General features: G+C 37.5%; 1 protein-coding gene across 3 annotated transcripts in view; it reads right to left on the bottom strand.

Annotated features, from left to right (window-relative positions):
• The window catches only part of CTNNBIP1 (catenin, beta interacting protein 1), a 36,529-nt gene continuing 18,883 nt past the window's right edge, over positions 1–17,646 (bottom strand). For 2 of the 3 annotated variants that reach the window (XM_010577344.1, XM_010577345.1), the window contains 4 exons: positions 16,878–16,967; positions 13,882–14,003; positions 13,332–13,422; positions 1–2,024 (listed from right to left, as the gene is read on the bottom strand). In XM_010577344.1, the coding sequence (XP_010575646.1) occupies positions 1,966–2,024; positions 13,332–13,422; positions 13,882–13,977 (246 nt within the window). In that variant the 5' untranslated portion in view covers positions 13,978–14,003; positions 16,878–16,967 and the 3' untranslated portion in view covers positions 1–1,965. The remainder of the gene's footprint in view (positions 2,025–13,331; positions 13,423–13,881; positions 14,004–16,877; positions 16,968–17,646) is intronic. The other variant, XM_010577346.1, reaches the window with a different exon arrangement.

The following is a 17,646-nucleotide window of genomic DNA, read 5'->3' as shown; positions in this document are numbered from 1 at the left end:
TTTTGGGCTCATTCCTGGTTTCTTTTAATAAAGAAATTTCTTATCTGGCCCCAACAAACAGGGGTAAAAGATTTACCTTCACATTGAACTTTACAAAGCTGCAACTGAATCAAAAGGATTTTTTTCATAAATAGATGTACAGTTGTTCTCATTACACAGTATTCATTTGCTCAAGATAACTTCCCTCCTCGTGCTCACGAGTCCGTTCTTCCTTTTGCATACATTCCATGGCTTCTCTCAAGCTTTTTCCCCATTTTGAGACCATAAAGAGCATCCTGTCATCATAATTCCTTGCCATGAAAATGGTCACATTGTCACAGTCACACTCTGGAATTGTTACTTCAAATAATTAACAACCATATGAAAGGAACCAGGAACAGGTGAATGGAGTTCTGCTTTAATAGATTTTGAAACATCTTAAAGTCAGTGCAAACCACAGGAAAATCTAGAAGCGTTGTCAAAACGACCTGCACATACAAGGGAAAATGAAGTGCTAGGTTTTAGGCAGCAGTGCTAGAAATTTTATGTGCAGATTCCTGAAGAGTCAGTGCACTTCAGGGATTTCACTGCAGGTTTTTCAGTTTGTAAATGCACGTGTGTGTGTCTGCGCGCGCGCGCATTTTAAGGCCCTGCAGCTACCAAGAGAGTAAACCTGAGAGTGTCACCTGTACACTCACTATGGGACAGCTTAATGCAGTGCTACTGTCTCTTGGAACAGTGCCTAAAGAAAATGGTATTATCTTAGGATCCAGATAATTTCCGTATCACCAAACAGTTGCAAGGAGCCAAACCACATACAATTTTTCAAGTGACTAGAAACTTAGTTTATTAAAGCCCAGTGCAAGTTGGATTTAAGTTAATGATCATTAATTTTTCCTTATGTGAGAGCTCATCTTGTGCAGCAATTAAAGGGTTAAAGTGGAACTATATGTAGTATTTTAAACAAGTTCACATATTCTCTATACAAATTTGGCAAATTCATGTCACAGCCATAGATCGCATTCTTGCAATTCCTGCAAAATATCTACAGCTCCTCTGTCAGAAGCAAAGAGAGAAGCCACCTGAACAGCCAGGTCTACCAGGAGTTCATAGTACAGCCCACACAGTAGCACAGAATGGCTGGTGATCTCCATGTTCCAGCTTAAACAGGTAGACTTATTGAACGAAATATGCTTTCGACACATGCTCCCAAAAGAGCCTGAGGCCACAGAGCAGATGAGTATGGAAAAACCGATTGCATCAGAAACACTGCAGCCAATAGGAAATCAAAAACATGATTTCAAAGCCAATCAACAGAACAAAACAAACCCAAAAGAGCAAGCATTTATATGTGTGCAGATGTAATAAATATTGCAAAGCACATTTGTCTTTTTCCCCCAAGTCAGTAAGTATAAAGAAATAACCAATGCACCAAAACATCAGCTTTCTGCAATGAAAATGTCAAAGTCAGCAAAATACCTGCAAGCCAACTGAAGAGAAAGCATTTGCATTGTCAACCAATCACAAGTTGCTTCCAGTTCTATGCAGCCAAATCAAACCCTCTTCAAATTCACAAGTTTGACCTAAATAAGCACCACAGCATGAAAAGCTTCTTTAGAAGTAGGATGTCAAGAGACTTTCTTTAAAATATAAAATAAAAAGCGAGATAAAAGGTTTTCATTGGTCAAGTTTGAAAAATTGTCTTCCTTTAGCCAATCACAGCCTGTCCCTTTGAGCCAATCAAAAATACACCTTTAGGTTCGTCCTTAATTAACACAGCCCAGCTGAGTAGCAAAAACTTATAGGAATAGATGGCTGTGAGATGCATTCTGAGGGTTGGGCAAAGGGAAACAAAATTACAAAGGAGAAGGAATACCAAGGAACAATTAGGGTGGGCAAAGGAACTTATTAATGCTCAGCCATCCTCCTCTGTCTTCAGAAATCTCACTGTCCTCTCCAGTTCTGTGTTGTTCAGGTATCCTGTAGTTACTGTCTTCTGTCTTCTGTCTCCGATCTGGAAAATGCCATCACAACATCCTCAGCACCTGTAATAATAAAGGATACAGGAAAATGTGTGCCATAATTACTTCCTTTAAAGAACGGCAGATAGATGCCATATCCAAACTGTCATTCAACACATCCATAAAATCAATAGGAAAGGAAAAAGAGGACAGAAAGAAGAGAAAGCTGTGTTTTCTTATTTTTCTGGGACTGGAACCTGAAGTGGTCTAAACATTTCAACAGCAGATTTAAAACATTCCTTTGCAAGCCTAAGGAAATCAGTTTGTTTTTAAAGAAAACCAAGAATTCCTTGCTTCCACATATTTCTAAGAAGCAAGACTTAAAAAAAAAAGAAATTCATAGGATTGACACCACAGGCATGTAGAGATAATCTTTTTCCCCCCCCTGTGTAAACTCTGGCACTGCATAAGAGACTTACTGAGCTTCTCTGAAGTATGAGGAACTGTTCAATAAAACTCATACTGCCCTATGCATCACACTGTCATTTTTAAGTGACATTTAGATATTCTTTATCTTCACATCTAGATATTCATTACTCTTTGCTTTTAAGAATAAAAATTGTTCTAATAGGCCAGCTGAAAGGTTTTTGCTCCCCCCGACCCACGAAAATCACTTTAACACCTTTTATAAACTAACGTGTCTTGAAAATGTTCATTCTCTAATGGAAGTGCAGTATTTTCTTTCAAACTGAAGGCTTCCATTTGCCCAGGGAACAGATACAGCTTTGCTAAATAATGCTTTTATCCCTAGCCTGAAGAAAGCTTTTCCAGAAGAATTCAGTGAGTGAACTTTCTCAGTTACCAGATTTTTTTTTTAATTTTATTTTTTTCAATTGAGGCTGTCAACTGCATATAATTACGATCAAAACTCATGTCCCCGAAGCACAGAAAGATGTTCATTACCTTCCTATAACCATCTCCAAGTCTTTGCAAACTTGTGTGGTCTTTCAAGTGGGCATTTATAGTAGAAAGACCTGAATGGCTTGAGAAACACGTCTGATAAAGGCTTGCAAGGAACATTCCATGCTAAGCTCTCATTCTTCAAGATACCTTGAGCTTTTCAGAAAAAATCTGCTCTCTGAACTTCCTAACTATAGAGCATGGCCTAACAGGCACTTAAAGAGAAATGTCTTCAGGACAATATGGAAATAAAAATAGATCATACAGTAGTGTCAAAGCAGTGGTTTAAATCAATATCTCTAGTCTAGACAAGAACTGGAACACAACCCTGAAGGGCTGAGTGCAATATTTTTAATTTCTGGTAAAAATCCGATCCCAAGGAAAGTCAGATAAAAGTAAATGCTTTCTTTCATCTGTAGATCCTCTAACAGCATTTATCTAACTGCTTAGAAAATATGAATCCTCCAGTCACTGCCTATATAATTTCTGAAAATTATCTCCTCCATTCAAACGATCTTAAGTGTTTAAGTGCAACAGATGACTCAAAATGACCATTTTGGCCTTCATTAATTAATTTGGTCTGCTTGCGATAATTTTGCTTAATAAATTTTTCTTCAAAGCTTCTATTAAAGGATTAGACAACAAACTAGCAAATGCCAAAAGCAACACCGGCTGCCTGTCCCCATTCAGATAACTGATCAGCTACTGAATTCTCTTACTGGGGTTTGGAAAGTTCAAATTCAACTTGAATGGAGCATCAGCGTGTAAAGATTACCCAGTCTTTTACTTGAAGCATATCAAGAAATGGTTTTCAGCTTTGTGCCCCAAGCAACTTCTGCCTATACACACCTGCATACAAGGTAAAAGAAAGAGGACTAATAAAAATTCCTCATCTGTTACAGTTATATGAATTCCATTTCTCAGTTATCTAATTTGCTCTTTAGCGGCAATATAGAAGGAAAAGTGGCCAAAAAAAGGGGGAGAAGAGAAGGTTGTAAATTCCCCTTGCTAATATCTTAAAAACTAAATCAATGCTTATGAAATGCAACTACATTTATTTTTATACACTTCACAATTTATTTGTTATATGTACTCAAAGGAGGAAATATTAAGGACCAAGCAGTAGTTGGTTTTTCATATGTAGGACCCCTATCTTATAGAACTACATCAAAAACTGCTCTGATGCAGCCTCTTGCCAACACTCAGAAGCCCTGCAGTCATCTCCCTTTTAATCTCCTCCACAAACTGTTTTTTCCTTCATCAAAACATAAATGATGCATAGCACTAGGATCCAGCTTTGAATTAACAAGTTGCCGTGTTGATTTTTTTTTTTTAAATGCGTAAGAACTACTAGCCTCTACAAAAAGAAGGATTTTATTTGCAAGGATTCTGAAAAACACTTCTATGCTAAAAACAGGAGGGAGTAATGACACTCTGAAGCACCAAGAAAGCAAGCGCACATAAAGCACAACCTATGCCGCTGTATTTTACATGCATCCTCCTTTAAAGTCGAGGAGGCTTTGCTATGCAAGTCCAGAGCAGCTGGAGTAGCCTAGCAACCGCAAAATCACAGATGATGTCACATTAGCACAAGAGATGAGCTGGATTACTTAACAGATGTTGATTGTTTTCCTGGGGTGTCCCCTTTCTACAGTCTAAACATGAAAAAAATTCTTACAAGCATCCTTACAAGTTCCATGCAGGAAAGGAAATTTCATTCCAGATAATCATGCAACCCCATAAACACACAGGTCAATATTTCTGTCTGTCCCGAACAATTCCAGCTTTCGGCACTGTTCCTACACACAGCCTACTGTGCCGAGCACACAGCCGTTTAAAACACATGATGAGCAGAAATAGCTTTTGGCACAAAGGATGCTGGGAATTCTGCAGTTCATTTTGGCTTTCACAATCAAAATAGCTATCGCTGAAGAGCAGGTTCACACTCAGCTAGCTCCTTTTCCAATTTTCTAGGCCCACCTGGCACAGCTTCAATACCAGTGTCACTGTCAATATGAACTTCTGATAACTTGCCATTTGCCTGGACTTTGAATAGGAAAAAAAGAAGGGAGTACAAGAAATACAGCTTGTCAATAAAACAGGAAAACAGAAAAAGCCAAATTTTAAAGCAGTGTTCTCTTTGGAAGAAAAAAGCATGAATACAACAAAGAATACAGTGTAAAAGTATGAAAAATACTTGAATACCTATAGCATTATTGATTATTATTACATGCATCCTAAAGAAAGAAGTAGGACAGTAGATGGACAATGGGTCTAGAATTCAAGGTTTTGGTCTTTCACAGCCAAAGCTAACTGCACAGTCAGTGTGCAGTACCCATGTTTTACCACCAATGTAATTACGATAACTACAATTTTAAAGTTACCTGAAATCACGAACAAAGTGCATATGGTGTTTTTTTATCATAACATCATCAAAAAACATGCTCCCTCTCTGATGTTGTTTAGCACTTTATAATACCTAGCTTCCCATATGGTACTTTTTAAATTAAGATAGGCAATCAGTACAAAACCCAAGGTAGGTAAACAATTCATTAAGAGAAGATTATGAATTATGTTTGAAAGGATAATCATTGGGCTGGAAAGGAGATTACAACTGCACTTTCTCAACAGTTAGCCTTTGCACCAATTTTACTTAATACCTTCATAAATGATCCTGGAACAGAAAAGTAGTCATACACTAATGAAATCTGATGGCAATACAAAGTTAGAAAGTTCCACCAAAACACCAGGGAGCAGCAAAACAATATACAGGAATGAACAGGAGGTGGCAAAAGCTATTCATTTTGGAAAGGAAGATAAAGATTAGAAGTGATATATTTCTATATCCCATGTTTTAAACAAGATTAGTAAAGAATGGATTTTATACACAATGCTGAACAGTTTTATTTCCTGCTCCCTCCTCAGTTCCTTTTGTTATTTGATAGAGCTGCCAATGTTTTCATTTGCAGGAATTGCATGTAACCCAGCATTTGCAAGAGCCTCAAGCAATTGCCTTTAAAAAGGTAATCTGACCTATCAAATAAAAGATAATACCACCTTCCAGGTAGACAAGTAGGTGGGTGGGTAACCCGAGGGCACAACACCCAACAGAACAACATCTTGCAGTGAAGACTCAAGCCTATGCTGATTTCTTTTATTCCCACATTAAAGATCCAATTTTATCCTTACTGCGGTGATACAGTATTACAAAAAGGAAGACATCCTTTGTCCAAGCAGCCACATAAGAAGCTCTTGCAGGCTACCAAATCTGATGCTAGCACGAACAGGGCCTTCTACTTCACACCAAAACCTATGGTTGCCAGAGAATGTCAGCCCAGTCACTTTCAACACAAGTATCACTGCCCTCTGGGTATTGCGCCTCATTGCCTCATTTTATATTCACTAACAAAAGAGATAGTTTGTTATTCAGCGCTTCTCCATTCTTCACGAGCACCATCACTCCTGGCTGGGATATGAAAGGCAATAGTATTTCCCAGATGCAGAACCAGTTTGTTCAGGGGACTTGCAAAGAGGGAAGATACCTTCATGTCCGTAAACCGAGTAGTTAGTTATAACAATGCCACAACCTCTCGAAGGGCAGTAAGTCCTACGGGATTTCGGCGATCTGAAAACAGAAAGGAAAACTTCTCTGCTGCACTCCAGTAAGGGTAAAAGCACAGTATGCAAATGTAAGGGATACTCTCATCAGTGCTTTCAACTTTCCAGAAGCCACTTACAGAGCATGATTACTTCTGAAGATGTCCTGTAGCAAAAAAACCTGGGTGACATTTGTCCAGAAAAAGGTCACCCACATCCACATTTCTCAGCACAAAAGCAGGTTTTGTTCAAGTCCAGTCCTACAACCCCAACTATCCAGAGCTAAATGAAACCAATCTAACAAGTCTGCTCATTAAGCAATTCTACAGCTGCCAGTGTTCATGTACAAATACAAACATTCCCAGAGAATAGAGCAGGGGTTTCTGTGTGGTGAAAGGAAAGCAGGGATTAGAGTACTAGTGAATAGAGCTTCTGCTGCAGTCCCACTTGGCTCCCACAACGGATGTTTTCTTTCTAATCAAGTAAAAAAAAAAAAATTTAAAAGCAGAGCACAGGTTATAAAGTTAAGCTGCACCTTGCCAAAAGCCCGCAACTAAGACAATAGGATGGTGAACCATGTTTACTTTTAGCACATCCTTCACTGAGCTTTGCACTTCCAGTAATTAATGTATAGAACAATGAGAAAGACACATTTATACCTGACCTTCTACACTATATATGTACAACTTCTCTCTCCACAGCTGTCCCTTTTCTGGATACATGTTTCTACACTGAAATAGAGACTTACATACACGCAACAAAATATTCCCCATCTTCTTTCATGAGCAAAGCATTAACTGCTATGCTTTCAGACATGCAAATACTTCTCCCGCTCCTGCCTTACACTTTCTCACCCTCATCCTTCCTAGAAATTAACAATAATTAACTGGTAGGCCTATGTCCTATCTTAAAAAGCAATAGTGACAGTCTTACCTCACTAACTTTCAAAAAAATCCTGCTGCAATTGCAGTTGTTTGGACTGCTGAATTTAGTAGTTCTTTTACACCACTTGGACTTCAGTCTTAGCAAGCCAAGATGATCTGAAGGTCAAATGACTTTACTGCACAGCAGTAAAGACTGTGGATATCCACTGAGCTCAGCACACGCAACTGCTAATCAGTTCACTTAAGTTTCAGAAAATTTCACAAGATGACTGAAGTTAATGCTTTCCACAGCAAGTACTCAGCTACAGTGATATCAAGCCAGTAGGGTACAAGTACAAGCTGGATTAAAACCACACTACCTTAACACAAAGGAAGATGCTAACTGGCACATCTAACAGCTGCTGTTTCCAAGTGTTCTTTGAATGATGAGTAGATACATACACCTGATTTGTTTGTAGTCACCTGCAAAATTAATTAAACCCCCAAAGCCTTTAGAGATCAGAAGGTTAAGCCTATCATGAATTTCTGAAGGCTGCCAAAAAAAAAAAAAAAAAAAATTCTTTACTTCCCTCAAGATCTTTGTATACACACATTTCCTCAATCACATTCCAGCAACTATCTTCTAAACATTTAACTTTTCTCTGAAATTCCCAGTATTAGTATCCTAGTCTGGCATTCTAAAAATACAACATGCACTGCTGAGAGGAGGAGCACATTAAACCAAGCATTGTGTTCAAAAGAATAAAACTACACTGAGAAGAATGCTACCTCCATTTCTCCACCACTGTCTGATATTTCGTGAGCATGGTCCCCCTCCTAACTCCACAAGCAGCCTGGGTTCATTTTTAACACCCTACCATCCAGAAAACGCGTCTAACCTAGCCTAGGCATGTGTTTGCATCTCAGCTTTGCCCTCCCCAAGGGACCAGCTTTCTTCAAAAACCAGCACGACACTCCTGTTGCTATAGGAACAACAGAGCTGTAATCACCAAGGTCTTAGTATAATTCACATATCATGCTTACTAGCTGCGCAGCTTCTATTTAGAGATTTACCAGAACAGTGACTTAAGAAAGCCAAGTGCTAGCCTACTATTTAGAAATTTAAGTAACTCAGAAACAGGAAATGTTTTTTTATGCAGGAGGTGCTTCTGTGCATATAACCTCCTGAGAGGCATTTTGCTTGTATTAAAAATATGTGAGAAAGCCTTAACTTCATCATTTTGAGCTCAAGAAACCTAATGAGTCTGAGCTGCATTAGTTCTTGCTGCAATGCAGGGAAGACGACTAATGTGTTTATATCTCACAACAGCTCATGATTACATCTACTCTCTAGCATATACACAAGTTGAACACAGATGCCTTTGGGTTCCTCAGTTATTCTTGCAGCCATAAAAACAAATCAACAAACAACCCACAGATGTTAGCTAAAAAGCTCCTTGAGTAAAGAAAAATGCTCTATATTTTGCACTTTCATATAGGTGTTAACAACATTACAACAATGATCAAAAAATAAAATGGTTATAAAAAATGTGAGCATGACATTAACGTTTAGTTCCTTAATTAATACTAAGTTTAAATATTAAGGACTTCAGCTTGGAGTTTTATAACTGTAACTCAGGCTTTTCTGGGTTACTGAGATCTCATCCCCTCTGCTAGCAGTTCATCTTTCAATGGATAATAAAGTATTTCTAATACATCAGATAAGCCTCATAACTATCACAGATGCAACACAATTGTCCAGATCAGCTGAAGAAAAGAATGGGTGAGCAGGCCAAAGCGTTAATAAAAATAGCTAAAATATCAAGCTATGAGCAGAATCCAGACATCTGAATTGCCTACATGTTACTTGCTCTTGGTGGACTGTTGTCCGTGTTAGGAAAACTGCATCTCTAGAGAAGTGTATCAAAGTCAATACACTGAGGGAGTAAGCACTTCCTGAGATTCTGGAATACACCGGAAAGAAAGGCCAAATAGAGCTGGAACTAAAAAAAAAAAAAAATATATATAAAAATATAATATTTTAAGACTGGAGTACATGTTCTGGTCATTCAAGATCCCTTCACAGATCTATTGCTCTAATATATATTGCGGCTATGAATGTAAAATGTTTACAACACATATTAGAAAGATTTGCAATAATTTAAATTTGATATCTGCTACAGCACATTAGAGAGCCCTGGACATATTTCATCATTACCTGATTTACGCAAAGATATTCAGTAATGCAATCAGAATAACTTTGAGCTCCCTGTCAGGAAAACAAGATACCCTTCAACAGTATACAATGCAGATGCTTCATGAGTGAAGGTGTTCCAAATGTACCTTTCGAATGTAAAAGGAGATCTGTAAACAATCCTACAACACAGTGATTTTGTATGTCTGAACTGGTGAATTTCTTCTGAAAGCAAGATGGCAAATAAAAAGATAAAAGAGTTTAATTTCTCCTCTTCCTATAAAAATAAGCACAAACTGAAGGGAAGTCTTAGACTTCAGCCTTGCCTAAAAATTACAGGGGTATTCTAAGATGCTTCTTGATCAAAATTAGCAATTAACTTCTATTGCTGAATCCTAAGCCAGTAAGCAGAGTATCATGGAGGAACTTTAAATGTCAGAGATATCGTTATAAATAGTGGCTCACTGAAGGTTTATGGCACAAGCACCTGAATTCAACAGTGACAAGTGTAAACTTCTTTTTTCAATGCACTGTCACATTGCTGCAAATATATATTGGTCACATAGGTTGCAGTGACTCCCTGTGGTCAAACAAATAGACTCAAAGAAGTTGACAAATCTTTATCAGAAACCATAGTACTGAGCACCACACAGTGATAAGCTCAGCAGTCCTACCTCAGGTAATTACTATGATGCCACCAGCCAGCTATTCTAAGGCAATATTTCATGGATGCACAACAAAGAAAAGCATAAAAAAAATGTAATAGAGACTGTGATACACTTACAAAATTCTCGGCCATCCATCCTCTATAGTCTTCTCAAAAAAAAGACCTTCCTGTAATTCTGGAGCCAGACTACAGCATTTTTAAGTGACACAAAAATGTACAGGTCTATAACAAAGCTTTTAGAGTGCTAAGGCCATGAATGTGATTCCCTTTTCTGGAACAAAATGGGGGTATGAAATCAGCTTTCTGTCTTTTGTGTGCCTGCCGGAGGAAAATGACTCTAAAGATAGGTCTGGGACAAGTTAGGCTGAGAGCAGTCTGTCCTACTATTGGAAGAAAAGATTGTGAAATCCACTAACATACTAACTCTTTGTAAGTTACTCCTTAAATAACATACCTTTTAATTGTTTTGTAAGGCAAGTTGCATAAAGGAAAAAAAAATCCTCTAGAGGAGATTCAATGAAAACAACAGAACAGCAGGGAAGAAAATTCCTTTAAGGCATCTTGAAGAACACGAAACATTTAAGTACCTCAGCATGCGGACTTGGGACAGGGTTTGTCAGCACAAGATAATGCCATCTAGTGGAGATGGAATCTTCATTAAGATGGCAAATTGGACACCTATACGCAATTTGTATTCTCTATTTCCAATACTTTCATATTCAATCCTTCCTGTTTCACTAACGTCAGAATACAGCAAAAAGTACAGACAGACCGCACTGATTCCTGCTGTGTGAGCCACCACACCTAACAGCAAAGAGCAACATTATCATAACTGACTGTTAGAAATCTGGAGAGATTTCTAAGAAATCAAAGTCCTGAGCAATAAATTATAGTTGCTTATGTCTATACAGCACGCTACAGCTTCATCTTTCTCCAAAGGAAAAAGTACTTGGCTAGGTTTCCTCGTTTTCATTTGTTCTTCATGCTACTCGCTACTTAATTTGGAGAGATGGCATATCTGCATATGAAAAGAACCAACATCCTTTCCCACTTCTCTAAATATTTAACTATTTTCTTTCTTTGTTCTTTTTTCCCCTACCAAGAAAAATCTTAATGGTCAGACCACCAGCTTAATTATAACTTGGGAGGATCGAAGATAGATTGTGGGGTCAAATCTCCCAGGAAAGACAGCAGTGTCTCAGATTAGAACAAAGCAAGCATCAACAGGAAGGACTTCACTTCCCTATGGACAAAGTTTTAAGAATCTTCGAGGACTTTAAGAAAATGACGACAGAGAAATCAGTTAGCATCTGTCCAAATATGGGACAAAGACAACATTTTGAACAATGTAGGAAGCTCTTGCATTTCCTGTATTGCATGATTACTGAGTCTAGAAGCAGACTAAGTAACTGTTGGTCTCTCTTCTGAGTACATTTAAGTTAAGTCAAAATTGAACTTTTTGAGTCTCCAAAGCCCTCTGCAAAGTGAGAAAATATAATTTTACAGATAATAAAACCAAACAGTTTAGACAAGAAAGTTAGATCAAGCTGTGCAGGAGCACAGCTGTACGAAGTATCTGTGTCCCCCCAGCTGGACTTCTGTTTTTATTCTCTCTTCTTTGCCAAAGTGCAGGTAATTCAGCATTTATTTTCATTGTGAGAAATGTAACTACTTTAGGGATAACGCTGAAAAATGCCAACTTCCGCTAAAACAGTCTTTCTGAACTGAATATGTCTACCTCAGTTTTTGATGAGAAGCTGGCAAATTTTTGCTTTAGACTGGCAGAAAAGTTTAAGAATTCTCAGCCAAAATATACGAGCATATCTATCTCCATCAATCCCCCAGCTATGTGAGGAATGAACACACAGGCTTAAAAATGAAGAGCAAGTTTGTGCAGGTTGTGTTTCTAATGGTTTTCTAAATGTCTTAGATCTATATTAAATTTCTGCTCAACTCAGTTCTTTCTGGCATACGAGTCTTAAAATTTTCCTTCAGTACCAAATTCTACATTATGAATGTGATCTGGCATGAGGCCTATGAAGGGGAGGATAAAAAAATAATCAGAAAGAAACATTCAGGTTCAGAAGAGATCAGTAGATTCAGAGTAGCGCCACACAACTGTTTACCAAGACTTCTGCAAAGAATTTACAAAAGCAGCACGTACTTCATCCCCTTAATGGGAATCTAAACAAACCAAAGCAGATTTGTAAACTTATTTCATGTCTACTACCCCTGTCTGGGAATTAATTATGTTGTTCAAATTAAAGAAATGCAATGGGAAACAAATTCCTCCTATTGGTAAACTTTCCCTCTTACTCTGCTGAAATAGTAACATTGCACTTCCATATTCATGCAAATATGAAAAACAAAAGATGTTGTTAGATGATTCCATTTTATTTTGTGAGAAAAGCGTTATCAAGCAACTAGAGTCATAGTAACTAAATTATCAGATGCATAACAAATTGCTTTTGTACCTTAGAAATCTGTACCTACTTTACATTTTATTTTGTTATAAAACTCCCAGTCTGAAGCGTACAAAGAAAGTGCTTGCCATCCCCAGGCTTGTTCCTTTTTAAGCACAGATGTCCAGGTTAAGAATAAATATAAAAATTTAGATGAAAGTCATCTTATGCAGAGGATCCATACTGAATGCAGTTAAGACGCACTCAGAACTAGAGGGACCTATGTATATCTGAATTCAAATTCACCTATAGCAAAAAATCAATCAGGTTAAAATTTATTTCTATTTTACGTATTACATAGAGTAGGAAGCTATATATATGCATTTAGCTCACATGACTTTGGCCATCAATGTTTTGAGTTATCATCATGGAGAATAAAATGTTTAACAATGCTCTTCATCCTAACGAATCCTACGTATAGCCAAGGCTGACTTTACCTGTTAAAATAAAACCACCTGTTGAACAGTACACTCTAGTTCTCTTCCAAAGATTATAGCAGGCAATGACTTGCATATCCCAGATTGCAGGATGGGTTTAACTATTACAGATAGATTTATTATTACAGAAATACAGGAACCTACATTTGGTATTTTCCGAGAATGTTCTCACAGATTAAACAAACACAAGGCAAACAAATCCAGTACTCACCCTGATCAATTGAGTGTTGAGGAAGCTGGCTAAGTTGGCTATTCACTACACCTGCATACGTGCGCAAGAACTCCTCTTCACTAGCAGTCAGCTGGAAATGTACAAAGAGTCAGTCAGCAAAAAGGAAAATGAAGAAAGACTGAAGATATTATCGCCCACTTCCCAATAAGAAACATAACAGTGGCCTCTATTCTACTCTTTAACAGTTGAATCAACTGTTATTTGTGCAAACTATTACCATCAACAAGGACACAGCAGCAAACTGGTACATCATGCATTCATGGAGAGATTCAAAGTTGCCTTAAAACAGTTGCTTTATTTTGCTGGTTTTCCAATAATGAAAAACTTTAGAGAAATGATCAGATGCTCAGATTTACCCTCATAATATTTAAGCAAAAATACATTGTGCAGATAATGGTTAAATCAATGACGGCTAAAACAGCGCAGTGATAAAACCCAACCATCACCTGCCCGCCTCAGTAAGCACTATCCCAGTACTACAAAATTGACTGGCAAGCCACAAAATATGGGCTGTGACAGTCCATCTTACATTTGATCCCATCTTCCTCAGCATGAGGAGGACTCTCACTTTCTGCTGAATATACATCTCCTCCGGACTCTTTCCGGGGACACCCTCACGGTTCATTCCCCTCCTGCCAGCTCCTGGATTTCCTGAAGATCAGAAAAAGACAAAGTAAAATAGGTAATAGGGTATAATAGTAATAATCGGAAAAGTTTAATTTCCAAAATACCTGTTTTTTGTCAGTGGGTAGACCACTTAATAGCCTGGGAGAGTAAGGAATCGCACCACTTGATCGGGGAAAGCCTTAAAAATTTGAACAGCTAAATTGGGCCTTACACAGGCAACTCAAACATTCAAAGAGGCTGATGTTCACATCCCTACTAGCTCATTATCTGTTGTTACATTACTGCATGAGTAGAAAAAGAGAATTCTAATAACTAGATGAAAGAATCACCCTGACAGAAGAGTCTGTGGGTTTGGGTTTTTTTCCCCGTAAATAAGCACAACCAGTATGAAAACAGGTTGCAGAATGCACTGCCATCAAGCCTGCAATGGCTAAACAAAAGCTGGATGAAATCTAAACTCTTAAGTCTTTCTCCTCTCTTCTTTCTTTTTTCCATTTTACATCATATAGAAAAGGCTACTGCACTTCTGTAAAAATTAATAAAATTTATTAAATGGTTTTGGTGAGAACGAAGAGCTAAGAGGAGCAGGGAAGGAGTAGAGTTTATCATCCTTTCTTGTATAATTTAAAATCAGTTTTGCTTATCTATTTTATTAAAAAATAATTATGTTATGGAATAAACAGACTATGCTATCTAAATTGTATAGCGCAGAGCATGATTATACTTTGTTGTCTGAGTATCTGGTAATTATTTAAGTACAATAGGGTGTTTACCAAGACAAAAAAAAAAATGTTCAGGCATACTCTCCACCTGCTATTAAAAATTATCTTGGAGCATGTTTAAGTCAACAACAGTAAAAACCTTAACTTCAAATTTCGAAAATAATGGTGCTTCAAATAATACACTAGGACAGCAGCAAAACAAACAAAACTAACCTCTTAGAAGTACTGTGTAGGAGAAACATAATCCCCACTAAAGAATCTGTGAACGGAGGTGTAAGCCAGACACTCTTCCACCATGCACAGCTTGGAAAAGTAGCTCCAGAACAGTTCTCCAACTAGTTTTCACTCACAGAACTGGGTCGGGTCCTATACTAAGCTTTAAATCTGCTTGCCCGAAACTTAGTAACCAAGGGAATACACTACATAGCAGGCATGCTTAGTGAAGACTGTATCACAGCAGGTTCAAATACACTGTTTTCCATGTAATGTTTTCCTGGAGTCATTACCAACCTCTCCCCTCACTTTATTTTCATTATTATTTTTAAGGGAAAGTAATCTGGGTGTGGAAACAGTTTAAAATTACACATAGGCCCTCCTGAGTGAGTCAGAAGTAATGCAAACTGAAGTAGCAGCTGCTGGGATAGGCTTTACCACCCACATTACTTAGCATGAAGATAACAGTAGTAAAAGGTGCAGAAAGCTATATCACCAGTCCTACTTGACTAAGTTTCCAGTGGGAAGATTTGCATTATGCTGATTTGCCATAGATGATTCTGCTTGGAAGCTTGCAGCCTGTAAATGTGCAAGGTGATTTTTTTTTTTTTTTTTTTTTCTATAATCAGCAAAGTGCTTTCTGAAGGGGGAATAAAACGATCCCATATTTTGTGTAGCGTCAATTCAAATAAGTAGACTGGATTATGTTATTAAGCATATACTCCACAGTGCAATTTACTAAGTGCTAACAAGTGATGTCAATAGTAAAACAATGAACAAAATAAGACAGTGAGCAAAAGATATTAAGTTACACATACCCAGAGACTGATAAAACAATAAACATTTATCAAGATACCAAGTAAGTCTGAAAGGTTGTGACTGTTTCTTAATATTATACTAATACATAGTTGTTTTTTTTAAGATACTGTAACTTGAAGAGGGAAGGTGCTGTACCAGTAGCCAAGGAAATCAATTTAGAAAAGAAAAAGCACAACAGCAAAAACCCGTAATGGGGTAACACACCTATTGTTTAAAAAGGGAACAAATTGTATGGGATACCTATCAATAGGTGGCACCACACACAAGCACCAAGAAAATGCCATGGCTGCCCCCATGCCAGCTAGGAAGACCACATTTCAGCATTCCTCTACACATCAGATATTACAAGAGATTTGTAGTCTATACATGTTGTTATTCATTGTTTTCCATCGTAATACTCTTCCAGTTGTTTATTAATTTTTCAAACTTTAACAAGGGGTGATGGAAATTCCTATCTAAACCTGGTGCTTCTAAAGTAAACTTCAGCCAAGATGGATTTATCATGAAGCTACCTGTTTAACAGGAAGGATAAAAATACTAAAGCCTGCCCATTCAGCGAATGCTTCACAAAGTTAGCAAGCAACACAGGGGAAAAAGCACTCAATATGGCTCAAAAGCTATCAAAATATATGTATGAAGAGGTTAAATGAAGATTACACAGCAACAGTGCTTTGTTCTTCATACACTGCACAATTATTTTGTGTGATAGCCTCAGCCACCATAGCTTTTCCTACTTTATGACATCAAAGTAAAAAGACAAAAGTCTTAAGACAGTACTGAGACTCCAGCATGAAAAACCTTAACATATCTCTGTTCCTGTTACATAAATCTTTTATAAGACACGGTTTAGGATGACAACACTACCCAGCACATATTACATCAGTAAATTTCCAAAACCACTTACAAAGCTAGTATATGCCCAGAAGACAGCACAAGCCATCTTTACAAATAAAGGACTGAAAAATCTTATCAAAGTACTTATCAATTTTGCTTTCTCAAAAAAGCTACATTAATATGCTATACATAATGAAACCTTACTTAAGCAGAATTTCCCTAACCCTACAATTCTTTCTGGCACATAGATGAAGCTGTGGTCCCCCTGTCCCCAACCAATGAAACACCAGAGATTTCCCTGCCAACATACCTGCTTCTAAAAACCACAGAAGATCAGATAACCCACGTGTTCAGTCCCGATTAATGACTGTAGCTGGAAAAAATGTATGAAGAAACTGCCCTGTGAAAACAAATGAGCAAAGCATTACAGAAATATACAAAGTTGAAAACCAGAAAGACCCTTCATTCAATATGCTTTGAATCACAGTCTTCTTTAGAACACGGTCTAGCCAAAATTCATAAAACTGTAGGCTTGTCTGGAGTTTGTAGACCCTTTTTAAAGTGTAAGGTTTTTAAAGGTCAAGCTATTCTTCATCTGCAAGATTTACACCCTAACCATACCAATGACATTCCCAATCACTTGAGAATGGAATGCATTCAAGCTTTGCATTCTTTAAGAAGCTTTCAGCATAAAACCCAACTCCCTGGAAAAAAACAATAAACGTTGTGACATGTAATTTCTTCTAGTAAAAAAAAAAAAAAAAAAAAGGCGTAGCTTACCAAAGATTTGAGGAAAACTAGGGAGAAATGTCAAGCATGCTGATTTTGACCAAAATTGTTGTTTTCAGCTATGCATATGTTATCTGAATATAGCAATTACCAAGACTGGCACTTGAAAGCTGGGCTGGAAATCTCTTTGCGCAGAATTTTTCAGACCAACCTCACTGTTCAGTCACCAACAGCTAACAGTTACAGACTACTTTTTTTTTTTTTAAGACTTGTGACATATTTCTGAACATATTTTACAACTGACACTGGGTATCAGGGCATGGTAAGAATTTATAACTCATCCTATCCAT

This window comes from Haliaeetus leucocephalus, unplaced genomic scaffold (assembly GCF_000737465.1).
Source record: "Haliaeetus leucocephalus isolate CR32 unplaced genomic scaffold, Haliaeetus_leucocephalus-4.0 Scaffold556, whole genome shotgun sequence".
Classification (NCBI taxonomy): Eukaryota; Metazoa; Chordata; class Aves; order Accipitriformes; family Accipitridae; genus Haliaeetus; species Haliaeetus leucocephalus.
The sequence above is the reverse complement of the archived record's forward strand: the minus strand, read 5'-3'. Positions and strand labels throughout refer to the sequence as shown.